Source organism: Pempheris klunzingeri, chromosome 7, assembly GCF_042242105.1.
Source record: "Pempheris klunzingeri isolate RE-2024b chromosome 7, fPemKlu1.hap1, whole genome shotgun sequence".
In the NCBI taxonomy this organism is placed as follows: Eukaryota; Metazoa; Chordata; class Actinopteri; order Acropomatiformes; family Pempheridae; genus Pempheris; species Pempheris klunzingeri.
The window spans coordinates 10,787,149-10,814,888 of NC_092018.1; the positions used below are offsets into that span (position 1 = coordinate 10,787,149).

The 27,740-nt window shown below is 42.0% G+C and overlaps 1 protein-coding gene across 3 annotated transcripts; it reads left to right on the plus strand.

The window, feature by feature from the left end:
- Nucleotides 1-901: 901 nt before the first annotated feature.
- Nucleotides 902-27,254, plus strand: cltcl1 (clathrin, heavy chain-like 1). 3 transcript variants are annotated; one of them, XM_070833158.1, is made up of 32 exons: nt 902-1,077; nt 7,378-7,585; nt 8,887-9,155; nt 10,168-10,329; nt 10,576-10,689; nt 10,788-10,961; nt 11,075-11,272; nt 11,625-11,825; nt 12,038-12,190; nt 12,349-12,471; nt 12,974-13,111; nt 13,215-13,379; nt 13,510-13,690; nt 13,856-14,019; nt 14,123-14,248; nt 14,362-14,504; nt 15,152-15,386; nt 15,474-15,596; nt 15,698-15,843; nt 15,943-16,126; nt 16,334-16,526; nt 16,639-16,796; nt 17,530-17,694; nt 18,510-18,785; nt 19,506-19,655; nt 19,749-19,880; nt 20,017-20,127; nt 20,642-20,812; nt 21,081-21,302; nt 21,732-21,758; nt 24,451-24,526; nt 25,457-27,254. In XM_070833158.1, exons 1-32 carry the CDS (start codon nt 1,036-1,038, stop codon nt 25,657-25,659), a joined length of 5,133 nt encoding a protein of 1,710 aa, XP_070689259.1. In that variant the 5' UTR covers nt 902-1,035; the 3' UTR covers nt 25,660-27,254. The 3 variants fall into 3 exon arrangements, with proteins under 3 accessions (XP_070689259.1, XP_070689260.1, XP_070689261.1); XM_070833159.1 differs by having other exon boundaries at nt 21,732-21,752; XM_070833160.1 differs by lacking the exon at nt 21,732-21,758.
- Nucleotides 27,255-27,740: the final 486 nt, after the last annotated feature.

Consider the following 27,740-nt stretch of genomic DNA (forward strand, 5'->3'; position numbering starts at 1 on the left):
CACAATATTTCCCTCTGAAATGTTGCAGAGTGGAATTAAAAAGTAGCTTAAAATGGAAATAGTTAAGTTAAGTACAAGTACCTCAAACCCGAGTAAATGTACCTTATTACTTCCCACCCCTGCTCACATCAGTAGTGTATTTTTCAAATACAGTGTATAGTGCAAACTGAAAGCTTGTGGTCTAAATAATTATGACTTTTAAACAGACCAAACACTTTTTACACCATTTTTCCACATCAGTCTGATCATATGCATTAAACTTAAGACTCTATAGCAACAAGCTGAATGTGATGCAGACAGAAATTATGTTGTGCTTTGAACTTAATGTAAAAGTATATTTTTACTCAATTGTGCACAACCTGCTGCTCGCCAGGCATCATAAAATGATGATGATGATTATGATGAGAGCAGAAGACCACAGACTGAAAAAAAAAAAGCGTTTGAAACGCCAGCAGCCCTCTCTGGTACACTACAACACACTTTTAGATTTAGATGAGTGTGTATGTGTGATTTTGCAGAAATCAGTCAAAGGTGGGGCGTTCGTCACGAGCCCTGATTTCGAAGTTGGTAGAGAGGAAGGGGGAAGGGGCTGCGGCGGAGGGGTACACACTGCACAGCCGACCGCTTGCATTGACAGCTGTGAGAAAACAAAAATCCACGCCACTGGCTGCTTATGCCAAGTCATCGCTCTCAATGACACGGCGCTGATTTTTAGGACAGCCCTGCATCCCTACAAGGCTCGAGGAGGAACCGGTTTACGCGCGGGTCTCAGTAGTAGTTGGCGTGGACTAGTTTTCTTAGCGGAGGTGCGGAGTTTTTGATCCAGGGCTGGTGTAGGGTGGGCTACTGAATGGGAGCAGTCACTGGATTCGTGTGATACCAACGCCAGCCACCCAGACTACCTACTACTTCCCATCATATTTGACTTTTGGGGACGTTTAGGGCACAAACAGAGCAAGATCGCCTCTATTCCTCCTGCTGTCCCCTTCCCCTTTCCTTCCTCACGGATTCTTCAGAAAGAGAAATCCTCCAGACATGGCTCAGATACTGCCGATACGATTTCAGGAACATCTGCAGGTAAGCAGACGCAGAAAAGCCCTAAAATTAATTTCTTGCCCGTTTGTTTTTGGCGCAGCTCCTCGCCCATGTAGATGCGCACTCACACCGCACATGTCGCATTTAAATGGGATCTGAAATAGGGCTGCAGGGTGGTGCTCAATATAGCCACAGGCCTAGTTTTCTCCTGCCGGGCAGATGATGACTTGTAAAAATTGACCAGTCAGATCGGATACAGCTCCAATGCGGACCGGTGTGTGTGTGTGTGTGTGTGTATATGTGTGTGTGTATGTGTGTGTGTGGATACGCTGCAGTTTTTTCCCCTTCAAGTGGAAAAACGCCGCTGTCATTATCAATCTGCGCCGATGCAAACTGCGGTGTTTTGACACTTTATTTGTTGCAGACAACTGAGCTCAGCTGTCGGTGGTTACATTGTAACTGAGACCTGAATTGCACTCAAGCTTTGAGGCTACCATGTTGTTGTCACGTCCTGCAGCCACAGATTCCTACTTTGTAACCTTCAACAGCAACAACCGGTCAGTGTGTCGCTGCAATCGTCCAGTTTCTGCGTTGATCTGGGCGTAACTGACAAAATCGCCATAATATATTGATAATTTAATGATCATTTGAGGTTTTTAGGTAGAGTCCTCAAAGAGCAGATGTGGGTGAATAAGTAGAGGCGTGTATTGGGCACTCAGGTCCTTTTATTTAAGTAAAAGAACCAACAGAACTCCTGCATAATGAATCCTGCTTATGTAAAAGTAGGCTATATGAGTATCACCAGGAATATGTATTTAAAGTTATGCTGCAATCACCCAAATCTAACATGAAATCTAGTTTCATGTCACCACATCAACATTATATCGACCCAGTTCCTCTGGTATTTTCATGTCTGAGTAGCATCTGTGCGAGACAGAGAAGTAAAGGCCCTGTAGTCTTTGGTTGGCAGCCACTTGGTGGAAAAAAGAAAAACACAAAATGCCCCTTTACAATCAGTGACAAAGGAAAACAAACAGCCAGTTATTTGGTCGTCTGTGGAAGAACTATTTCTACTATGGCCCCCTTTTTCCCCTCTGCTTTGGACTTTGATAATCGTTGTCCCATAGCAGCCCCAGCGCTTGGTGTCTTGCAGCCAAAAGAGAAACTTTGTGACGCACCCCTCCACCTCCCCTCCTCTGTAGCCTGTTGTTATGGTAACAGCAGGCAGTGAAATGGCCTTTCACTAGGAAAAAAAAAAGAAGCACAGAGCCCCCACCCCCCTCTCTCTGCTCCCTTCCTCTGGCCAGTAGCCCCACTTTTGTCAGCCAAAGATCCTTTATCCACCAAAAAAAACTGTGCTGGCCAAGAGAGCTTCCAGGCTACCAGGCTCCTCTCCTAACTGACAGGGCCGGTACGCTGTTGCTCGCTGATGGAGGGCAGTGTGTAGTACCTGGCAATGTCTGGGTTATAAGTTCAAATGGCTCCCACAGCGCATACCTTTCCCTTATACATCTCCTAAGAAAATCTTGCCTTGAGACAGTGATAAGCAGCAGACTGCTTTACGTTCCACCTCTACTGTGAAATCCCAGCTCTGCCCCAGTCGTATCCCTCTGTGAATCTAGGTGGCTCCAGTAGAGTGAAAAATGCTTGGAATTTGCAAACCCAGGAGGACTTTGGGCCTCAAGTTGTTTAGCTTTTTATTTTTTTTTCTTGGCCTGGTATTTACAGCTCAGTGTCTGCAGTCTGGGCTGAGGTTCAGGAGTGTAACATGCACCCAGCTTCATGAGGAGGTACCTGCCTGTTGAACTAGCAGTTGCGTGTGATAAAAGAGCAAACCGAGTGGTCCAAATATCTCAAAACGGTTCTTTTACACACCTCTGGTGTTTAATGCAGACATGGATGATGAAGACGTCTCAGAGCTATTGTTTTAGGTGTGAGAGATTCAATAGTGTTCATTTTCTCACTCCACACCAGCGGCTATGGCTTCCCTGCTTACCTGTCATTAGTGTGTCAAAAGTCTCCCACCATCATTACTCTTTGTCCTCCTCGCTTGTTTACTCTAATATGATTTATGATTCAAGGTCCAGGCTGTTTGTGAGCATGTCAGAGTGTCATTAATTGACCAAATGGATCAGTGCCCCAGCTGGATGTGTGGGGCTGAATATAGGCAACATCACTGCGCCCTCCAAGCTGTGTTTTAAATTGCGTGCACTGTGTTGGTGGCAAGATGAAGCAAGACAAGGACAGAGAATGATGTGCTGAATAATAAAAGTGCTATAGTGAGAGTCATTTGCAGCTTATGTGGCTCTGCTGTTGGCTGCCAGTGCAGCGGCCTACGTACTATAGCAGCTTGTGTAAGTGCAAAAATGTCCTGCAGCTCCGGAGCGTCTGAGCATTGTCCTGACGTGTTGAGTTTGGAGAGTCCAACCTGCTGCTGCTCTGTGGCTGCTTCTGTATCTGTGCTGATGAAATGATGCCACAATGTCAAACCACCGGATGTGTCAGACAGATGGGGTAAGCAGACCCTATTAACATCCAGCAAATCACATCAGGGTAGGAACCAGGATGACGTACCAGCCTAACTCAGTCACACAGAACACATCTGTAACTGCAGCAGTGACTGGGCACCACAACTCAATCATGAATTCATTCACACATACAATGAGGACCTTGTGTCCTTCTGTAATATTAAATGAGTCACAAACTTTTAAACCTACAGTAAGAGATCTAACGCTGTAACTAACGATTTGTTTCATTAACAGTTAATTTGCAAATTATTTTCTATATAATTTTTAACAAAATGCCAGAGAAGATTGAAAAATGTTCATGACAATTTCTCAAAGCCCAAGATAAAATCTTAAATCATTTGAAATTGAAACTCTGAAATTTGTTTTATTCGCTCAGCAGTCCCAAATTCAAAGATATTAAGTGATTTAAGATTGTGAGATGTATGTATTTAATGTTTTTCGTTGCTATATACGAGTTATAAATGACAGTAACCTGAGTTTTTGGCAATTTTGACTGAAATGAGTTTCAAAATAGTTGCAGTATTCTCTATTGCTCGACTAATTCATTAATTGACTAATAAGTTCAGCTCTAAACTGAATTTTTGGCCACTTGGGGGTACCGGAAACAAGCTGGAAACACAACACTGACATATTGTCACCAGTAAAGTTGCATCATCACGTAACATTTACATTAATTTTGTAGTGTTTCTGACTGCTGATGAACAAAAGTCCAGTATTTGCTCCCCTTTTAGCTCTGCTTTGGTCTCCACCAACTCATGATGAAAATATGTGGCTCTTTAGCTGCTAAATGCTCCACCAGTGGCGAACCTTTTGTCTGTCTGCCGTCTTCTTCTCTGGGACATTGCTTATAGAGGATTTTAGACTTTTTTTTTTTACTGAGAAGCTTCTGTCTGCTGCTGATGAGAGCCGTGAGAATGAGCCGTAACATTAAAGTTGCAGACTGGAAAGAAGCAGAAAACAATGAGCTGAAGAATCAGTACAAATCAGTATAATGTAACACTATGTCTACAGTAAAGACATGCAGGTTACGTTTATTTGTGTCTGGTGTGAATGGTTGTCTGTCTCTGTGTGTCGGCCCTGTGATTGACTTACACATTCATTTAATTCATTGTTAATATGAAACACTGATTAGAGGAACTTAAAGATTTTTCACAATCACATATACGCTGTACCTTAACCTTCAGGCTACATATCATATCTTTGCCTACCTCGTGTGCAAGAAAGTGTTAAATATCAGCACTTTCATGTCTTTTTGCTGCATTCCTCAGTTTTAATCGTGTTTGTGTAATCTCCTCAAGAACCCAAAACCCTTAGCTGCTGATGCGACGTGTCAGTTCCTCAGCAGTGCGTCCACCCAGTCAGTGACTCACCAAATACCGTCAAAGATGTATCATCAGTGAAGTTCTGCTGCCTTTTCTTATTGCGATATTAATGTTGTTTGAGACTGTTAACCTGAGGTATTAAGGGAAGAGGAGTTTCAGTGTGTCAGTGTTGTGTGTTGTCACCACTAGAGGTGTTTTATGGGTCACTGGAGACAGCAGGTCATAGATGAAGTTTGACTTTAGTCTGGAATATTCCTCTAAGGAGCGTGGCGGGTTTTCTTCCGGTGACTCAGTTACCCCACCCTTAAGTGTAAATTGCCAGAGGGCTGTGTTACTGCAACTGCACAGAACATACCTCTCATCCCTCCTCCTTCTGTTCTCATAAAAAGTACATTTATCACTCCAGCTTCTCTTCTTCACACTGGATCTCTCCTAACACCCACCCTCCCTTTGTTTCGAGCAGGATGCTGGACTGTGTCTTGAGCTCCTCCTTTCACTTCTATCCTTATCCTCTCCCCCACTATCTTTATTCTGGTGTCCCTCCCCTCTCCTCCCTCAGATAGTTTTGGCAGACTTGTGGAGATGCAGCATATGGCTCCAATCCTCCCTCAGGCCTTCTCTCTGGCTGTTTTCAGGAAGCTTTATCTCGTACGGCTCTACAACTTCACAAAAAACAACTATACATTGTGTTGTGGCTGAGTAGTATGGTCAAAATTATTTTCACAATTTCATTAAGAATGTTTTCTGATATTCTCTATATCTCAATGAGGGTAATGAATGCAAAATCCTATATAAAAAAACTGATGATTATTTTCATTATTGATCAATCATTTTGTCCATAAAAACTCAGAAAGAAGTGAAAAGTTTCAGACTGACTGTCTAAAATCCAACATATTTATTTTCTCATTCTCCGGAGATTTATCAATGAAACCCGTTTCACAAGAAACATAGTGCAGCTTTAAATGATCTTCCAGTCGTACATGGCGTCATCTGAAAATGGTGGTTCTTGGATATTATCAATTAAAGAACTTCACTTGCTAGAAAACAGCTTATCTCATTGGAGCGCCTCTGTCCACCCCCTGACCCCACCACCCTTCCTGTTTTGTACATGACATGATTTAAACGGCTCAGCAGTGGTCATGATTTGTTGTCCTGCTCTACCAGCCAACTGTGAGATAGTGCCGTCCTTGTGATGAGCGTAAGGATTCCTTTCCGCTTGCCTCAGACTGCATAATGCAGTCAGTTCAGTCATCAGAGGGAGAGTGCGTGTTTTGGTCTGCCCTCTCACAGTTAGTTTGACAATGTGCACAATAATTCCTCTGTTCAGCAGACCTTGGTGGAGTTACTTCTGCTAAGAATTGACACAGCAGAAATTGCCTTTAGCTTGGTCTATGTGTGCTGTTGCAACTTGGGACTTCTAGAAAGTAAATATGCTGAATAATGAATTGGATTTGCTGATAGTGTTCTATTAAAAGATTCAAATTCATTTCTATCTATATCTCTGTTGGTACTTGTCTTTGGCATTGACTCACATTGGTTTAGGCGGAATAATTTGATGATGATTAAATTTCTTTACAGCTGGCTGCTGATATAGACGATTAAATGCAGTTTGAGGGTTTAATTACAGGCTGATATAAAGCAATGTTCTCAAAATGCCTCAGTAAATTCAGGCAATTATTATTACCAGCTTTAATAATACTGTAAAATAAAGCTCTGTTGAATTAATATCCCAATGTCCACTGTGTGCCCACTCTTTTCCATGGCTCCATGTACCACCAGACCTCCTGTCTGGAAAACAACCTTTTAGAATATCCCTGGAAAATTGGAGCAGACCTGCTACTATTTTTATTGAGACACCGTTGTGGTCCCCTCCTTGGTGGTTTTTCCTCCTGTAAGGCAAATGTAAGCTGCTGCCTTGTATCGTTTCCCACTGTGTTTTTTAGTTGTGTATTTGTATATTGTTTCTTTAATCTTTACAAATTCAGAAGAGTAGAAATGACATTTAACAGGGAAGTTTTGTTCATCACTTGGCTCTAAGCAGTTGCCAGGTAACCAGAGCTGCTCCCAGAGAAATAGATTGGCACATAACCCCTGTGAAATTGCAAATGAATGTTTTTAAATAAACATATCTGGTTTGATATGTACAAAAAGTTTTTTTTTCTTTTTTTAAATAACAGGTTAGTTAAAGGTAATTTTTGGTGGATTATGTTCCAGCTGGACAGAGATAGGCTAGCTGTTTCCTCCTGCTTCCAGCGTTAATGCTAAGCTAAGCTAACTAGCTGCTGACTGACGGTTTATTTTAATCCTCTCATTTAACTTTAATTATGATTACAACTATGTTGCACTGTGTTATCGATCATACGACTGTACGATGTACTTTTATCTTCTTATAACTACATTCTAGTGTGTTATAAACAGTTTATCCAGTGTTATATTGCTTAGTAAAAAGGATACTCTTTATTACTGCTGTTTTTTTTTTTTAATATATCCAGCTGCAGAACATGGGTGTGAACCCAGCCAACATTGGGTTCAGCTATCTGACAATGGAGTCGGACAAGTTCATCTGCATCAGGGAGAAGGTCGGCGAGCAGAACCAGGTGGTGATTGTGGACATGTCCGACCCCACCAACCCAATCAGGAGGCCGATCTCTGCCGACAGTGCCATCATGAACCCCGCCAGCAAGGTCATCGCCCTGAAAGGTAAGAGCGTGTATGGTGAGGAGTACAGCAGCACATTCAGGCCGCCACATCACTGGCTGTTAGATGAGAAATACTGTGTTGTTGTGAGAAAGAAAAACTGTTTGCTGGTTTTATTAGTGACTTTATACTAAGCATAGAGGCTGTTAATGTGGTATGAATTCCCCGACTGTTTCAACTGTTTAATTGTCCCTACTTTTAACAGAAATAGACATCTACTTGTATTGCTGTGGGAATGCTGTGGGTCATCCAATGACTAACTCTCTGTCAATGTTGTAAATATGTCGAGTGCTCTCAGTTCTATTGCCTGAATGTACTAAATTGGTTGTGCAAATTGATTTTATGCCTCTGAATCTAGCCCTCAGAGCACAAACTCAAGCGCTGATCAGGATGATTTGCCTACAATTTGCCTCCTCCCCCTCCCTCTGAGGATTATATGGCCCCATTTCCCCCTTTCCCCTATGGTCTATCTTTGTCTACTCATTCTTATCTGATTGACACTTTGCTTTTTCTCCCTTGCTTGCTGTCATTTCTCAGACGGTGAGTTGCTTTCTGTCTGTCTACCCGTCTGGCACTCATACACACTTCCCACATATTCCTCATATGTACGCAGAGCTTTTTTATCAATAAAAAGATGCACACTGTTTAGAAATGATGTCTACTGCCAGTATATTACCTCACGCCCCTATTGTAACCTAACCTGCAGGCACATTTGCTACTTTTATGAGAACTATACATGTGTTAGCATGACTTTTTGTTTGCTGGCAGTGCGTACGTGTGTGTGTGTGTGTGGTATACATCATCAGATGTTACACACTGAAAAGAGTCCGGGCAGTGTGTGTGTGTGTGTGTGTGTGTGTGTGCATTTGCACGCCTGTGTGAGTGCGTGCCAGCAGCCATATCAACATTCAGATCTTTCCTTGCTGCGTATAAGAAATGGCATTACTGCTGGCCTCTTGTGGTGCAGTTTTAGCACTTCTAGCTATGGTTGAACCCAGCTTTCCTTTTATTCGAAAAAAATAGCCCAGTATAAATAGAACCAGTCATACAAAAATAATTATTTCAGCAGAAATTGTGATAAAAACTTTTAGCAGTCTTAGTAGTTAGACTGTGGAATGCAGTTCAGGTAGGAAATATAGTGGTATTTTGTGACCAGCATCAAGTAAGATAAATAAATGTGTCAAAATTGTTGTGATTTTGATCAGAGGTTACATCAGCCAGCTTTGAACCCACTCTACCTGTCTAACCCTCTGGGCTCAGCTCTGTCGTCTCACTTCTTCCATCTGTCTCTTAACTCCCCTCAGCTGCCAAGACGCTGCAGATCTTCAACATTGAGATGAAGAGTAAGATGAAGGCTCACACCATGACAGAGGAGGTCATGTTCTGGAAGTGGATATCGGTGAACACTGTTGCCTTGGTGACGGATACAGCTGTCTACCACTGGAGCATGGAGGGGGATTCCCAGCCTACCAAAGTATTCGATCGGCACGCCAGTCTGGTGGGATGTCAGATCATCAACTACAGAACTGACGAACAACAGAAGTGGCTCCTGCTGATAGGGATCTCTGCGCAAGTATGAAAACCCACATGAACATGTTTTCTCATGCCTCATACAGTAGACATGCACATGACTGGAAAATGTCTTTGAAAGGAAGTGGCATGATTTATCACTCACTCTGATCTTTTATCTGCAGCCTCATATCTGATATCTCACTTTTTCTGTGAACACTTAATGTGTATGTCAATTAAATGCAAAGGTATCTGTTTATTTTGTCAGACTATTTCAGAATCACAGAATAGAGATCTGATCATCATCTCAGGTCAGCAATGCTTGACTCACTGTTCTGGCTGGTAAACAGGCAGCATTTAGCACTCGGCAAATCACTATTTTAAGCTTCCTAAGTTGTTTGACAACAGATACAGAAAAAAGCAGGTGAATTAAAACAAGTGTGAATTGGCCTCTACTGAAAAATAGGATAAGTGGTGATGGAGAGCTGGATGGGACAGAACAGATGTTTGGCAGAGTAATAGGAGCTAATTAATGACATTTTGGCGTCAACGGTGATTTTATTGGTTGGTTACTGAAAGAAAGAAAAAAAGAGATGCAGACATTCACTAGCCTGGCTCTGTCCAAGGGTAACAAAATACACTTCACCTATTCACTTATTAAGTTAACCGATTGACATGATTTATCTCATTTGTTTAAAAAGGTGCAACAGCAAGTTGTGATTTTTACTGAGGGTTACAGTATGTGTGTGAGTTTGCCAGCATCCAGCAGAGAGCCCAGGCTGGCAAGAAAATGAAAATATAATTTAATTCCTTTAACCTTAACTAACCAAACAGACAATTCATAATAAACTAATGCCAACTTACCTACTAATATAACACATTACATAAATATACATACAGTACATGTCCTATTACTGCCATGCTAAGATGTAATTGGCATTTCCACGGTGAGCATTTCAAAGCTTGAACTCAGAACCATCTTTGATCTCTAATCATTTGACTAACATGGTCGTGCTAAAAACCTAAAATGTATCAATAATGTCTGTCACTCTTTTTTTCGTCTTTTTGTCCTGCAGCAAAACCGTGTGGTCGGGGCGATGCAGCTGTATTCTGTTGACAGGAAAGTGTCCCAGCCCATCGAAGGCCACGCGGCTGCCTTCGGGGAGTTCAAAGTGGAGGGAAATGCCAAAGCCTCCACCCTCTTCTGCTTTGCTGTGCGCTCACAGGCCGGGGGAAAGGTGAGGGCCAGATGGATTTCACTCAAGATGCTTTCACAGTGTATTTAGTCTAGTCTCTAGAGCTCTGGATTGCTCGAAAAGGTTGTACTGTTGTAAAGATCATAAGAGAAACAACCGTCATGCTTCATGGTTAAAATGCATGAACCCCCCCCTCTTCTGTTATATTCACATTCAAGATAAGATATTCCTAAGATTTGCTTCACTGCCTGCTGTGATAATATCTTTATGTGGCCTTTCTTCTCCCAGTTGCACATTATTGAAGTTGGTCAGCCAGCTGCAGGAAACCAGCCATTTGCTAAGAAAGCAGTGGATGTGTTTTTCCCTCCAGAGGCCCAGACAGACTTTCCTGTTGCTATGCAGGTAAAAAAAAAAAGACGACTCATTGCTACTCATTAGTTTTAGATAAACTAGCGGTGATTGCTGAATGTTTCAATTGTCTCTCTAATTATTCTCCTCAGATTGGTAGTAAGCATGGTGTAATATATTTGATCACAAAGTACGGCTACATTCACCTGTATGACCTGGAGTCTGGAGTGTGCATCTACATGAACCGAATCAGTGCAGAGACCATCTTTGTAACCGCCCCTCATGAAGCCACCTCGGGCATCATTGGGGTCAACAAGAAGGGACAGGTGAGAAACCTCTTTTTAATGTTGGATGTTATTCTGGCCCCACAGATAAACAGACAAGTTTGTTACTCATCTACTGAGCAGATTTTTATGTTTATTCATTCTTTTCTTTCTAGGTCTTGTCAGTTTGCGTTGAAGAGGAAAACATCGTCAACTATGCCACCAACGTCCTGCAGAACCCTGATCTGGCCTTGAGGATTGCTGTAAGGTCAAACCTGGCTGGGGCTGAGGAGATTTTTGCCAGAAAGTTCAACACTTTGTTTGCCCAGGGAAGTTATTCGGAGGCTGCAAAGGTTGCTGCATCAGCACCCAAGGTACACCTGCATTTACTGCTACATTGTAGTGTTTGCACATCCTAATATGTACCGGGTGCATTGACAAAATGTCCTCAAGTAATTCTAGGAAACATTTTTACATTTGTACTTAATGTAGTTCAGAGAATTTGTTTCTGCTAATGATTTGGAAACTATATCATTTACACATTCATCTGATTCAGTGTTGTAACAAATAAAACACAAAAAAGTCCAAAAGGTTGTAGTAAATATTTCTCATGGGCACTGTATTTTATCATATTGATACCCTGCAATAAATCTGAAATTCTAGTTCAAACCATTTAAATGAGTTACCCCTCATCTTTTCTGCTTGTTTGTTTTTCCCTCCCGTCAGGGCATCCTGCGGACAGCAGAGACCATCCGTAAGTTTCAGAGTGTCCCAGCCCAGCCGGGTCAGGCCTCTCCACTGTTGCAGTACTTTGGTATTCTGCTGGACCAGGGCCAGCTCAACAAGTTTGAGTCTCTGGAGCTGTGCAGACCTGTCCTGCAGCAGGGCCGCAAGCAACTGCTGGAGAAATGGCTGAAGGAGGACAAGGTGAGGCTGGACGATTAGAACAACAAAGCCACTTTCATAAGCTTGGGCTGATCTGTAGATGAACAGTAGAAAAGTGATTTTGAAAGTGATGTTGGTTCCATGTGATACCTTTCGCTGAAGTTATTAACCTATAAATGTAAACCTATAAACCTTGAAATTACCATCTAGATAGTGATCATTAAGTCACATTGATAACTGTGTATGTGTTGTAGCTGGAGTGCTCAGAGGAGCTCGGGGACCTGGTGAAGGCCTCTGACCCCACCCTAGCTCTTAGTGTGTATCTCAGAGCTAACGTCCCCAACAAGGTTATTCAGTGCTTTGCTGAGACTGGCCAGTTCCAGAAGATAGTACTCTATGCCAAAAAGGTAATTATGTCCCTTTTCGGTTCCCTTATTTAACGATGCATGGAAAACAAGCACACATGTATTCACTCTGTGTATCACTCAGCATATGAAAACGCCACATGATTCACATTTTTCTCCTTATAACTAAATTGAGAATTATGCATTTATCTCTTCTGAAGGTGGGCTACACTCCAGACTGGGTGTTTTTGTTAAGAAACGTGATGCGTGTCAATCCAGACCAGGGACTGCAGTTTGCCCAGATGCTGGTCCAGGATGAGGAGCCGCTGGCCAACATCAACCAGGTAACATGCACATAGTAACAGGACCACCTCACTCACTAGAGACACACGATGTTGCTTCCACACACGCCCTCCTCCTTTTAGAATCTGCAGGTTTGCCTTCACACATGCACGCAAACACACAAGTGCCCAGTGTGGGAGCCTCCGTTTGTGTTATTCCAGATGTGCCAGCAATGCCAGGAATTCACAGAGTCAGTGGCCCCCTCCTCCTTTTAAAGCCACATCATCACTCTGCTCAGTCCAAATCTCAACCAGAGAAGCTGATGACTTGATGCCTCTCAAAGTTAATACGTCTGCCCATTTTCAGTTGTGGCCTCTACAGATGTTGTTAAATGAAAGCAGAAACATCTGGCTGCTGGGCCTGTGATTCTTAATAGCGTGTGACTCTAATTTTATCTTGCATGCTAACTCAAATCATGCTTCGCAGATGGTAGGAATTCATACCATTTCTCCTTACTTTGTTCTTCCTTCTTATTTCCTTTTTTTTCCTCTTGCCCTTTGGTAGATCGTGGATGTGTTCATGGAGGGCAGCCTGATCCAGCAGTGCACTTCCTTCCTGTTGGATGCTCTAAAGAACAACCGCCCAGCTGAAGGACACCTACAGACACGTCTGCTTGAGATGAACCTCATACATGCCCCCCAGGTAAGCATTCAGATTGAAATGACTGACCTGATTCCAAAAAGCAACTTCGGCTTCAATGATATCAAACATGATTTGTGCGCTCATGAGTGATCAACTTTTTTAGGTAGCAGATGCAATCCTGGGGAATCAGATGTTCACCCACTATGACCGTGCCCACGTTGCTCAGCTGTGTGAGAAGGCAGGTCTGCTGCAGAGAGCTCTTGAACACTACACCGACCTGTATGATATCAAACGAGCCGTGGTGCACACACATCTGCTCAACCCTGAGGTATGCCTGTGGATGTTGGGTCACATCTGTGAACATTGCTCTTTCAGGAGCAGCTGTGAAAATGCTTTTTGAACCTCCCTACTGTGTCACTTCTCACTTTCTCCCTGTCTTCTTTTTTTCCTCCTTTTAGTGGTTGGTGAACTTCTTTGGCTCTTTATCAGTAGAGGACTCGCTGGAGTGTTTAAGGGCCATGCTGTCAGCTAACATCAGGCAGAATCTGCAGCTGTGTGTCCAGGTAGCGTCAAAGTATCATGAGCAGCTGGGGACTCAGGCATTAGTGGAGCTCTTCGAATCCTTCAAGAGTTATGAGGGTAGGTGTCACTCACGAGTGCGCATGTGATTTGCAGACTTAACATCATGTTGGATTAAAGCAAGAGAATGTGCTAAATGAGCATTTTTTCCCGTTTTTGTGCAGGCGTGTAGCCATACATTGAACTAACCCGTGTGCTGTTTCTCCCATGCCATCTCCACTCAAGGCTTGTTCTACTTCCTTGGATCGATTGTGAATTTCAGCCAGGAGCCTGACGTCCACTTCAAGTACATCCAGGCTGCGTGTAAAACGGGCCAGATCAAAGAAGTGGAGAGAATCTGTAGAGAGAGCAACTGCTATGACCCGGAGAGGGTTAAAAACTTCCTCAAGGTAAACAGACTCCCACATGTCAAAGTGTTTAAGATTGATTGTATCATTCAGCAGCAATTTTGTGTTAATTACCTATTTGTGTCCATGTTTTTTCCTCTCATAGGAGGCCAAGCTAACAGACCAGCTTCCTCTTATCATTGTTTGTGATCGCTTTGACTTTGTCCATGACCTGGTGCTCTACCTCTACCGCAACAATCTACAGAAGTACATCGAAATCTACGTACAAAAGGTAAGATTAAGACTATTGTTCAGACTTTATACTTGTCTGGCTTCTACCCAACACAGATCTCTGTATTTGAGCTGCATGTTGCTTAATTTAGAATTTGTTGCACTTACTTTCAGGTGAACCCCAGTCGTTTACCGGTGGTGATAGGTGGTCTGTTGGATGTAGACTGTGCTGAAGATGTCATTAAAAACCTGATCATGGTGGTCAGAGGGCAGTTTTCTACTGATGAGCTGGTGGAGGAGGTAGAGAAGAGGAACCGGTAAGACTAAGTTGCTTCTGTATGTCTCATTGGATGCAGCATCCTCAAGTCACAGAAGTTAGAAAATAAATACTGACTTCTTCTGCTTTCTACAAAAGTAAAATTAGAATCGCCTTCCTTGCAGGAATGTAAATATTGATGATGGCATCTGACGTCCATAAATCACCAAAGGGGCACACACAAACAGAAGTGATTGAATTATGCGTTAAAACAAATATGAAGAAATATGCAGGCTCCTGTGTTTGTCTTTTGCTCTGTGTAAGTTTGGTAGTTTCTGCACTACAGAAGCTGAAATAAATCTTTTCATTTGAGCATGACAGATGCTTCTGATGCTGATTCTCTCTGGGCTTTTTGAAGAACTGTTTTATTTTCTGGGACAAATCAATATTGCTAGACAGATTACCTGTTGCCCATCTCTTACAGCTATTTCTTTTCTTTCCATTCAGTATCACAAAATGTGAATGTGAGAAAGTGCAAACAAGACGTTTTTCGGAGTGAATGAATGACACTGCTGAATGCACAACACTGCCATCTAGTTTTGTGGCTGTGCATGACACTACAGAAAAACAGCACTCATGCATGTAAGTTAAAAGCTTCTTAATGATGCTGGTATTATAAAGTATGTCGTTTCTCCACGATCTTTTCAGGTTAAAGCTTCTATTGCCCTGGCTGGAGTCCCGTATCCATGAGGGATGCGAGGAGCCAGCTACTCACAATGCCCTGGCCAAGATCTACATTGACAGCAACAACACACCTGAACGCTTCCTGAAGGAGAACCCGTTCTATGACAGCGCTGTGGTTGGAAAATACTGCGAGAAGAGAGATCCCCACCTGGCCTGTGTGGCTTATGAGAGAGGACAGTGTGACCTGGAGCTCATCAAAGTGAGTAGATCACATCAGATAGCATGGAGATGAGCATTGGCTTAATTCTAATCTAGATAAATCATTATTCTCTTTATATCTTTTCAGGTGTGCAATGAGAACTCATTATTCAAGAGTGAGGCTCGATATCTGGTGCGACGGAAAGATCCAGAGCTTTGGGCGAATGTGTTAGAAGAAAACAACCCCTACAGAAGACAACTCATCGATCAGGTTGGCTGTCCGCCTACTTTGCTCCTGTGGTGATGCTGAATATGAATGAATGGTATTTATCAATGTTTATTTTGGATCATCCTTATTTTATCTCGTCTCAGGTGGTGCAGACAGCTCTGTCGGAGACCCAGGACCCAGAGGAGGTGTCCGTCACAGTGAAGGCCTTCATGACTGCAGACCTGCCCAACGAGCTGATTGAGCTACTGGAGAAGATTGTACTTGATAACTCTGTGTTCAGTGAACACAGGTACAGCAGGCTTACAGCTTGTGAGACATCATAACTATATAGCCTCAATACGTTTCTTCTTTTTTTTTAATAATCCCTCTGTTCTGGGTATTTTTCCAGAAACCTCCAGAACCTACTGATTTTGACGGCCATCAAGGCAGACCGCACTCGTGTGATGGAGTACATTAACAGGCTAGACAACTATGACGCTCCAGACATTGCTAATATCGCCATCAGCAACGAGCTCTTTGAAGAAGCGTTTGCCATTTTCAAGAAGTTTGATGTCAACACCTCAGCCATACAGGTAAAATAAAAGTATTACTGCTTTTTATCATCTTTTTCTCATCGTGAGGAACCTGCTGCAGATGAATTTCATAATCCCAAAGTTCAGGCCATTAAAAGTATTGATCTTGGTATCTAGTACAGACAAATTAGTTTTATTCCTGCTATTCATCTTTTTGTAAGACACTGTATGTCGGATCATATCATGCGACTCTCCTCATTTCTCTAGGTATTGATAGAGCACATAGGGAACTTGGATCGTGCCTATGAGTTTGCTGAGCGCTGTAATGAGCCTGCAGTGTGGAGCCAGTTAGCCAGAGCTCAGCTGCACAGAGATCTGGTTAAGGAGGCCATTGACTCGTATATTAAAGCAGTTGACCCTTCAGCGTACATGGAGGTGGTCAATGCAGCCAGCAAGAACAGTAAGCCTTCGCTTTTGCCACACAACTCATGCACACATGCCAGCTCACATTGATTGTTTTTCTTGCGTGACTGACCTGAGTTGATCTTTAAGGCGTTGCTTCTATTTTGCAGATAACTGGGAAGACTTGGTTAAATTCCTCCAGATGGCCCGGAAAAAAGCGAGAGAGTCATACGTGGAGACAGAGCTGATCTTTGCTTTAGCTAAAACAAACCGCCTGGCTGAGCTGGAAGAGTTTGTCAGCGGGCCAAACAACGCACACATACAGCAGGTAAGAGGAGTTTGTAATAATTGTACTTACTTGGGGAAAACACGGGGCGTAGCATAAAATGTAGGCAATGTTTGATGATGTCATATTGTAAGGACACTCTCTCTGTGTGCTCCAATGAAGTTTGGGCTGTTTTCTTTTTTTGTAGTTATCGCTATAAGAGCCTCCAGACGCTTGGAATGGTTCTTTTCAACATGTAAATATCAACAGTCTTGTTGACAGCTGATCAATGAAATAGCATGATAGCTAATCAGGTCACTCAGAAAGGCCCCAGCTGAAATCTACCAGCAGACACTGATGCAGCTGAGTTTCACCTGAAATGAAAACACAGTATTAACATTGATCAGCATGTGGAAAGCAAACAGAGCAGCCTGCTGGTATAACAGCCATCGCACGGAGATGACAGATGATGACAGAAGCTGCTAACTATAATAAAGAAACTTCGGTTTATCAAATTATATTTGTTGCTAACTGGCAAACTCTGTGGACACATAATTATAGCAAGAATGGTGGTTTTTATAATTCTTGTGCCTGTAATCTTTCCAGAGCATTTTTTTCCTTTCAGTTTTTCAGCAAGCCCCGCCTTACTGTGCTGTGATTGGCTAGTATTTGTCAGCTGCGTCCTTGTGATTGGATTCCCTAGACCATATGCATTACTGTCATCTAGTGCTAGAATCTGCATATCTATCAGCCAGACGCTATGGGACACAATATTTTGCTCTCTCCCCTTCTCCAGGTTGGCGATAGATGTTATGAAGAGGGCATGTATGATGCAGCCAAGCTCTTGTACAACAATGTGTCCAACTTTGCTCGCCTTGCATCGACACTAGTCCACCTTGGAGAGTACCAGGCAGCTGTGGACAGCGCCAGGAAAGCCAATAGCACACGGACATGGAAGGAGGTAACTGGCACACAGAAATATTTGTATTTTGGAGTATTAGAACAGATAGTCCAATTATTATTTTTTTAGCTTTCAACAACAGCACACCCCTGGGGTCTTATTCCACCTTAATGTCACATCCTGTGAGAGTTTTTGTAATCACCAGTTCAGATCACCAAATATTATTCATGTCAACATTCAAGTCGTAATTACTACTTGGAAATCTGATATATCTGACTTGGCCTTCAATAAAACAACACTGTCTGGAAAGATAAACAAACATTGATACCTCATACAAGCTAAAGTCGTTAGAGTCGTTCAAGGTAATTAAATTCTAGTTTAATGGGTATAGCACTATATACACCACAAAGAGTATTTTTCAACCTTCAAGTGTTTTCTGATGGCGTTATTGCTCCAAAGTCGTAAACATGAGAATCATTTTCTTTCCATCCCTCGTTATGTGATCAAGGAATAAGTCACAGAAGCACTGTTTAAGCCTCCTGAGAGATGTGGGCATTGGATATTAGCAAATTTATTTGTGTGTGTATTTCTTTCAATGTTGATATGTATATATACTCAATTTTTACTATCTGGAATAATTGTAGATACTCATGTATTAGAATATGGACACATGATTTCAGGAGTCTGACAGGTTACGCTTAATGCAAGGTTAATGCAAGTACTCGTTAGCACCTAAGTGTGGTGCAGGACATTGGCTCGCTATCACTGTGTAATCTGATATATCTGGTAAATATTGATTTATGGAAGCTTCGACTGGATTTCTTTTGTCGTTTTTCTTTCTTCTTGGTAACTCTCCTCTTCCCTTGGATTATCAGGTGTGTTTTGCATGTGTGGATGGCGAGGAGTTTCGGCTGGCTCAGATCTGTGGCCTTCACATAGTGATCCATGCTGACGAACTGGAGGACCTGATCAGCTACTATCAGGACCGTGGGTACTTTGAGGACCTCATTGCTCTGCTGGAGGCTGCGCTGGGTCTGGAGCGGGCCCACATGGGCATGTTCACTGAGCTCGCCATCCTCTACTCAAAGTTCAAACCGCAGAAAATGAGGGAGCACCTGGAGCTCTTCTGGTCCAGAGTCAACATCCCAAAGGTAGAGCAAGTCTGTGTGTGTGTGTGTGTGTGTGTGTCTCAAGGCAATTTTTTTGGTAATGAATCACATTTGAGTGGGCTGCTTGTCTTCAATGAACTTGTTTGATTCATTACTGAATATTTCTGCTTCTCATCAGCATTTAAGTAATACTGTGCACAGAAGACTCCTTGAGTTGTTTCTCTTCTCTGCTTTTTGTAGCTGTCCCTGTAATGAAATATTGGCGTTGTATTGTGGTGATTAGACATTCTTTTACCAGTTTTAAGGTGATGAAATCTGTTTTCATGAAGGTGAAAAAAGGCTGTTGGCTGTTTCTCTTGGTTGTTTTGTTCTTAAAAACCTTGAGAGTTCATAGACAATTCTTTGTTTTCTTGAAACTATTCCATTTTTTAAAAGGTGCTCGTTTTAAATTAAGTTCTTGCATTGATCAATATTCCTCAGTTTGTTGCTGGCATGCTTAAAAACCCAATGATACATCTTGGTTTAATTTGTTATGTCATTGGTTGTTGATTCATTAGATCTAGTCAGGTGTTTTTCTGCCTGTCTAAAGCACCATAAGATGTTGAGAAAAAGGCCCATTTAAATAAATGATGTTTATGTCATATTTCACCCCAAATGAAACAAATTTGAGTCCATGAATTTAACCAAACAAAACTTTGACAATCATGAAAGAGTGCTTCAGCTTGAAACTTTAATGACTTCTGTGTTTTCTGATTATGTCAGGTCCTTCGTGCAGCAGAGCAGTCTCATTTATGGGCAGAGCTGGTTTTCCTCTATGATAAGTATGAGGAGTTTGACAACGCTGTCCTCACCATGATGTCTCATCCGACAGATGCGTGGAAAGAAGGGTTGTTCAAAGACATTATTGCTAAGGTAGACACAAGCATTTCTGACCGAACTGTCTAGTTATTTTTCAAGCATTTTTACTGTTCGTGATCTTTATAAGTATGTTTTTTTCCTCCTCAGGTTGCCAATGTTGAGTTGTACTATAAATCTCTTTCCTTCTACCTGGAATTCAAACCGCTTTTACTGAATGACCTGTTGACCATTCTGTCTCCGCGGCTGGACCACAGCAGAGCTGTCAACTTTTTCAGCAAGGTAATCAGCGACAAGGCCAATGTCTTCTTATTAATGTCTGCATTTTGCTTCTTCAGTATTTTTTAATCAATACTTATCATGTTTTAAGTTTATGGGAGTTGACAAGACATGACTTGGGTTATTTTTGTTCGACCAGGTGAACCAGCTGAAGCTGGTCAAGCCTTACCTGAGGTCTGTGCAGAGTCACAACAACAAGTCCGTCAACGAAGCCCTCAACAACCTGCTGACAGAGGAGGAAGACTACCAGGTCTCTCCGCTGTTCTGTTACTGATATTGATGAGAGAAAGTAGACAAAATAATGTAAACATGATGAGCAAGGGGTTAAACTTTCCCTTTAGCTGGTTTGTTTGAGCTTCTGATTGCTGTTCCTTATTGCTGATAAAGTTTATCTGTATCACCTGCAGTCAGCATGCTGTAAAAGTTTTCAAGGCTGTTCTCTTCTTATGAAATAACTTTGTAGACATTTTCCTAAACCTTCTGCCACTTAGTTATGGTTGTTTTGAAAACTTGCATTACATGTAATCAAATGTGACACACATTTGTATGTTGCAGTGTTTGTGGTTGGAATTAGTTTCAGAGTTAAATCCTCTCTCAGTTGGTGTTGTTTTGTCTAATTTAAATAGTAGTTAATATACAAAGCTCCTGTGGCCACCAGGTTGGACTGCTGAGGTCCAGTTACAAGAAACGGGTTCTGATGTCCCTTAAATTTAATTTTTTGGCTCTGTGATGTAGTATTTTATTGTTCTGTGTGTTATCCACAGGGCCTGAGAGCCTCCATCGATGCCTATGACAACTTTGATACCATTGGCCTGGCGCAGAGGTTAGAGAAGCATGAACTGATCGAATTCAGACGTATTGCTGCGTACCTGTACAAGGGCAACAACCGCTGGAGACAGAGTGTAGAGCTCTGCAAGAAGGACAAACTCTACAAAGTAAGCAAAAAGAAACCCCTTTTTTTATCTGGGAAAAGTAAAAGGCTCTTTCATGTTCCTCCATGCTCCTATAGATGGCGCTGTTTGTTTACCCATAATATCGATATATATATACAGTAGATACATGAACCAACTCTGTGTTTATCTCACTACCAGCCATCTCTAACTGATTGTAAGGAACAACTTCTAACCTCTTCAAACTTACTTAAAGGCTTCCATGTTTCTCATAATGAGTCAGTGAAATACACTGTATTTCTGTCTTTCCCAGGATGCCATGCTGTACGCTGCAGAGTCTAAGGATGCTGAGTTAGCAGAGACTCTGCTCGAGTGGTTCCTGGAGGAGGGCAGGAAGGAGTGCTTCGCTGCCTGCCTGTTCGCCTCCTATGACCTGCTGCACCCCGACGTGGTGCTGGAGCTGGCCTGGAGACACAACATCATGGACTTTGCCATGCCGTACTTCATCCAAGTCATGAGAGAGTATCTCACGAAGGTTAGTACTCCACTGAAGAACTATATAAAGAGTTAATGTTCTTCATTACTAGTCTCTGCTTTAATGTAAAAGTAGGTTTCATTATTGTGTATTTTTTAGAAGGAAGACTTTTGAAATTCTGCATTTTTACTGTGAACTAAAATTGGTTTATTTCTCTTAATTTGTTTAATTTTCTGTAGAAACTTGTCCTCACAGGTGAGAGGGTCACTATAGTCTGTAATACCTACAGAGGTATTGATAAAAAGGTCAGAAGCAATTTCATTTTACACAGATATGCTGAGACAAGAGGGCAGAGAGAAAAGGCTTTCTTAAGTTATGAGTGGTAGTAAGTATATTTGCCAGTGATCTCCCTCTGGTCATGATGTCCAAAACTTTTGACCTGTAGACATGTGAGGTCACTTGGGGTCATCTCTTTGGGTTCTTTTCCAGGTTGATGAGTTTGCAGCGAAGGTGACGGTCTCTGGCCTTCTTTTTTTATTTCTCTTATGTGTTCTGTCTGTTTTTGTTGTGACTTATCTCTTAGGTTTCTGATGTAGGAACCTAGCATGGACTGTAGCCTGAGTACGGCCTAACTTGCTCTGGTCCTGGAGAGCTGTAATAGTTGTGTGCAGGCTTTTGTTCCACTTAAGCAGCAGCACAACATGTTTTTGACACACTTTGAGTTTATCTACTGGAAGTAGTTTCTAAAATATCCTCCTGTGGAGCTTTATTGTCTTGTTGCTATTGGTCCATTCATTTTCATTTTTTAATAAAAGCTTTCAGCAGTGAAGGAGAAACAAGTTAATGAAATTAAAAATGTTGGACTCGCTTAATGAACTCTGAAGTAGAACTTGTTCTAGTAATTCGAACAAAAACAGATTAAAAATATGAAATTCTTAAAACTCTTCACTCTTCAAAAGTTCATGACTATAAACGTTTAAGAATCACTTTCCAAAGGAGTATATCTGCTATATATTAACAATGGGAATATACAGTAATTAATGAACAGATGCTTGAACAGATTTTTACTGTATCTAGGAGGTAAAATGTGGACCAGTCAAGAGACCCTATATTTAACTGCTGTGCTGATAGCTGGAGCCAAAGCCTGTGCACCATCTTGTTCTTCAGGACCAAGATTAGCCTGTTCTGGCCTAACAGATTCCTCTCACCTTCTAACTCCTCTCTCTTGGGGCTGCATCTAGTGTTAAGTGGCATTTTTAAATTTAATGATGCAAAATCATGAATTTGTGTTATGGTACAATGAGGTATAATATAAGAAACACATTGATCTTTCCACTTGGCTAATGCTCTCCAAAGACCAGAAATAAATGTGGGTGAGGAGAGTGAGCCACTCTGGACTTGTTAGATGCATCCCCATGTTTCTAACTCCAGGTTAACAAGTTTTAGTTTCTTTTATGCAACTGTCGAATCAGTGCAAGGCTACAAAAACTTTCATAGGTTACGGAGTCCCTTTTCCTCTCCATCTGGGGAAATTCTCTCAGGTTTTTTTCAGCTAATCAGACAGTTTATCTTTAGTAAATCACTGGTCAAACTGGAAGTAATGGAGCAGCCAGTCAGTGCAGCCATTCAGGAAGTGAAATATGAACTCCTTTTTGCCTCAAAGTCGTTGAACAGGTAGCAAGAAACGGCACCAACATTTTTAGACATTATTACAGGGCAGTGATTTACATTTATATTTTTCACTCCTTTTTCCAAACATTTTTTTTCCTCATTCTTGAAATTATTCTCAATAGAAATTCTACATTTTTTTTAAATTCTACACTAATGGAGCTGAACTCTTGTTCAAACTGATCTCCACTTACATCAGAAACCTTTTGTATTCAGCTGTCCTCGAGCACAATGCCTGATTATTTCTTTGCACTTAGTAACTAGCCAAGTGGGCACTACACCCTACTCACAGCGCAAATACTGTATGCCTGGCAAGGATGAGCTTAACCCCTGAGCTTTGAATACATAGCTTGACATAAGTCCAGCAGAGTTAAATACACTCGTTGAAAATCTGTCGGGAGGGCCTGCTTTCAGCCATGAATGGGATGCATGTGAGAGCTGTGATTGTCATTTATTGATGTGAGACTGTTAACTGCGAATGGCTGGAAATGTAGCAGCAGCATACAGGCATGTATAGCTTCTCCTTAACTTAATACACAATGAAATATTTCTTTAACCTTAAATCCCACTTTAATTCTACCTTTAAAGGGTCAGTTCACACAAATCACGAAAAAAAGAAAAACCTCTTCCCTCAGTGGTATTGAGCCATGATGTAGTTTTGGTGTTGGAGTATCTACCCTATCTCACCTGTCTACGTTTATTTATGGTGCTCAGCAGGTTTTTAAAAATGACATTTTAGAAAGCCAACAGCAGTGCTTTTGCAAATGATAATCCACAGACCTTATTGTCAACAGTTTTCATCGGAAACCATTTTTTTCTGAATGTAAAACATCAGTGACAACAGTTGACAATGAGGTCTGTTTGTTTTCTGATGATGAACAAGGGCATTGTGTCTGGGAAAGATGCATTACTCTTGAGACTTTTCAGTCCTTTGAGCAGCATAAAAGAAGCTGGATTCAATTTAATGGACGTGAGCAGGAGTCTCAGCCATCACTATCTGCATGTTTAGGTACCACTATGGGTTAAGTGGTTATTTTATTTTTTTGTGATTTGGGTGATTAGACCCTTTAATTGTTGACATAACATTTGTACTGGAAGCTGTATTAGAAATTCTCACCAAACCTGCATGGCAACTTCTCTTAGGTAACTAGCTGCACTGTGAAGCACTGTGTCTAGTTTTGTCTTTCAGAAGTGGGTATGATAAATCTACTGTGTTAACTAGTCATATTAATCAGTATTTGTTTGATTTATATGAAATAAAAACATGAAGCATTACAGTTTATGGTCTATTGTAATACATCACATAAGCACCGCTGTGATCATTACATTGTAGGTGTCCAGTAAAAATCTTTTATTTAGCATACTTTTAATAACAGCTGACATTGTTGTATATCCATGTGACCAGGGTTTAGGTTTAAACTTGGTAACATGGAGTAACAAGGTTTCCACGGGATCCCTACAATGTATGAAATCAAACTTTCTTCTGGAAAGCGTGCGAGTGATTCATGCCTAATCTTCCTCTTTGCTCTGTTGCCCTCAGGTGGACAAACTGGATGAGGCAGAAAGCCAAAGGAAAACTGAAGAGGAGGTGACGGAGCCTCAGCCGATGGTGTTTGGTAGGTTTGCAGGCAGCATGTCACCCTGATGGACAGATGATTATCGTTCATAAATAGGTGAAAATTGGCTGCCGCTGTGAAAACAGCAGGATGTGAGCTGCAGTGTTAATCTGTCTGTGCCCCACTGTCTGTCAAACCTGGGTGTAAAATGGGTTGTGGTGTTGACATGCAATGTCAACCAAACGTGCACTGATTGGATGAAGGTAATTACAAAACTGTTTTACTGCAGGTTTACACAAGCAGACACATCTTTCTCCCTATTGTAGTCAAACTTGTGAAATTTTGGGGACATTGAGTCCATCACTGGACAAGTCACTGTACAATATTATGAATAATGAATGTGGTCTTACTGTCTAGTTTATCCATAAGGAACGGAGACACCGTTTGTGATGTTATAATCCGAAACCATCAGGAACTGTCTTATTTTATACTTTGATAATTTTTTTCTTCAGGAACACAAAATCAGGACAAATCCAAAAAATAGATTTGTTTTATTATCACCCAAAGCATTTACGGCTTTCTGAGTAAATAACTAATAAAGTATCTTTCATTAACTGACAAAGACAAAGACATCAGTTTTGGTTGACAAATGACAGAAATCCGCCCACCTTTGAGCCTGGTTCTGTTCGAGGTTTCTTCCCGCTAAAGGGGAATTCTTCCTGCCACTGTTGCCTAATATAATATCTGATGTTTGCTCATGTGGGGATTCTTGAATCCTTAATTTTGAATTCCTGAATCGTTGGGTCTCTCTCTTAATTAAAGAGTTTGGTCTAGACCTGCTTTTTATGGAAAGCGTCTTGAGATAACACTGTGCTATATAGATAAAGATTGATTGATTGACCTCTATGACAAGCGGTGGACAGTAACACTGCAGTGCTTGTTAAACTTTTGTCTATAAGCATGTAACCCTGTGTGTGTTTGTGTGATCAGGCCAGCAGCTGATGTTGACTGCCTCTCCTGCTCCAGTGACTCCCCAGCCAGCGTACCCGGGCTACGGCTACCCTGCCGCTGCCGGTGCCGGTGCCGGTGCCACTGCGGGCTTCACCGCTCAACCAGCCGCCGGGTACCCTGCTCAGCCTGTTGCCGCTGCAGGCTACCCTGCTCAGCCTGTCGCATATGGCTTCAACATGTAGAGGCCTTACCCCGCCTCTTCTGCCCCTTTCCCCCTCTCTCCCTTACACACACTCACAAACCCTGGACCACGCTGAACCGTGCTGCTCTGACACGGAAACCCCTAAAACTCACGTGGGCCTTCATTCCCAATGAGACCCCAACCAAGATCACTGAAGCTGCAATAGAAACCCTTCATCTCTACTTTCTCCACACACACACACACACACACACACACACTTCAGGACGGCATTGAAGGCTGTTGGACCCTCCCTCCCCTCCTCTCTTTTCCACCTGGACGTTATAACTGCATCACTGATCTACACAGCATGAAGTCACCTTTCAGCTCCTAGAGGAATTAACAAACCGAAGATTACATTAGTGACACCAAACCACTTTGTCCTGTTGCTGTTCCATGTAGACTTTATTAACGATAGAGCAGCTTTTTCCTTTATTTTATTACCTTTTTTCCCCCTAGAGATTCAGCACTGATGAGGAAGAGACTTTGTTACTTAGGAATGGAGGGGCACTTGTGTGTCTCCCTCTCCCTCCTAAAGCACTGTTACAGCCTTATATATTTTGAGGTGGCAAAAAACGGGCTCATTTGTTCATGTTTAATTTCACAACTGTCTCATGCTCTGATTAGGAAGACAGTTACTGTGCAATAGTTTTGTTTGTCCTCTCACAACAGGTACAAAGTGTTTGCTGTATAAGGACTAAGAACACTTGTTTATGAGGTTACGGTACTGTCTGTGTATGTGTGTGAGTGTGTGTGTAGCCTCTAAAGCCTTTGAGGGATACGTCGCCAAACCAAGAGACACTCAATGAAATTTCCACTCTCTTGCAGCCGCAAAACCTTTTGCTGGGTCAAATCGGATTGCTCTCGTCAGTCGACTTTTCAGACTCTGATACCGGACGTGAAGAGTTTCAGGCTGATGTTGGCAAAAAGGAAAGAAAGGAGGTGAAATAATAATAATAATAAAAAAAAATGCTATGTGCTGTAGTCTGTGCATGTGCTGCCAAACTATAAAACCTGCAACCAGGAGCACAATTTTCATGTTACACTGAAGTATATCAAGTATTACTAATGTTGTGTCAAGAACAAAGTCATGTCTCTCACCCAACTAACAGAAAACAACGGTGAAGCTCCAACAGACTCGAAGAGATGAAAACGCACAGGGGAACATTAACTCACGTCCTGGTACCAGTCGGTTCAACAAAAAAATCATTATTGTACTTAAAACAGTGTATAATTTAAGATATATTGAAATACCTAACTAATCAAAGAAGTCAAATATTATGGAATACCATATGTATTGTCTATAGTGTGTTGTTGTAGTCTTAAAAAGCATAATGATTTTTGTAAGAAAAGGATAAAATGCAAAAACAGCAGGTGGATAAATGGCAACGTGTTGAGGCTGCTCAGAGTGGTGACAGTTTAGTTGATTGTTAAATTCCTGTGCTGCCCTTCAGTCCCTGTGTGATGGTACAATGAGCTCTGTCCCGCTGTGGTATCAACCTCACAAGAGGAGAGCGAAAACCTGAGCTGCACAGGAAGCACTCCCTTTATCTGCACAAGTCATGCATACAGAAAGAGGAATAAAGTTTACACACGGTGTTGTTTGTGCATTTTTTTTTTATTTTAATCCACAGGAGGAGAAAGAGTTACAGGCTCTCTGGAGGGGGTTTGGCTCTGTTGTTTGTGTGTGTGTTTTTTTTAGAGGTGGGTGGGGAGTTTTACAGCTGTGAAACTGGTTCATACCGAGGTTTTTCTGATTCACCCTTATTTCCACCACTTCTAGGACCCACATTGACATTTTGGCAACCGAGCTGCCAGGACCTGATTGATGGTTTCTGTCTGTGTGAGAGCAGCAGCCTCTTTGTTTGGAGAGGGTGTGGTTGGGCTGTTTCGACCTATTGCTGCCTGCTGCTGGAAGAATGCGTTAGGTTTTGGCAGTAAAAGGTTTTGGTGGTAAAAGACTTAAAAAGACAACGAAGATCCGATGTTCCTCTCCCTCGCTGAGCAGCATTCATATGGTAACAGAGACACAGAGAGGCGGCGCCCCGCCCTTCTGCTGATGGCCGGTCTCCTCTCACCCTGCGC

Bases quoted from the DNA above. Each gene is read 5' to 3' on its own strand.
- cltcl1 (XM_070833158.1), top strand. From the start codon at position 1,036: ATGGCTCAGATACTGCCGATACGATTTCAGGAACATCTGCAG. The intron at 13,112-13,214 runs GTAAGCATTCAG...CAACTTTTTTAG, and splicing joins ACCTCATACATGCCCCCCAG to GTAGCAGATGCAATCCTGGG. The intron at 17,695-18,509 runs GTAACTGGCACA...TTGGATTATCAG, and splicing joins GCACACGGACATGGAAGGAG to GTGTGTTTTGCATGTGTGGA.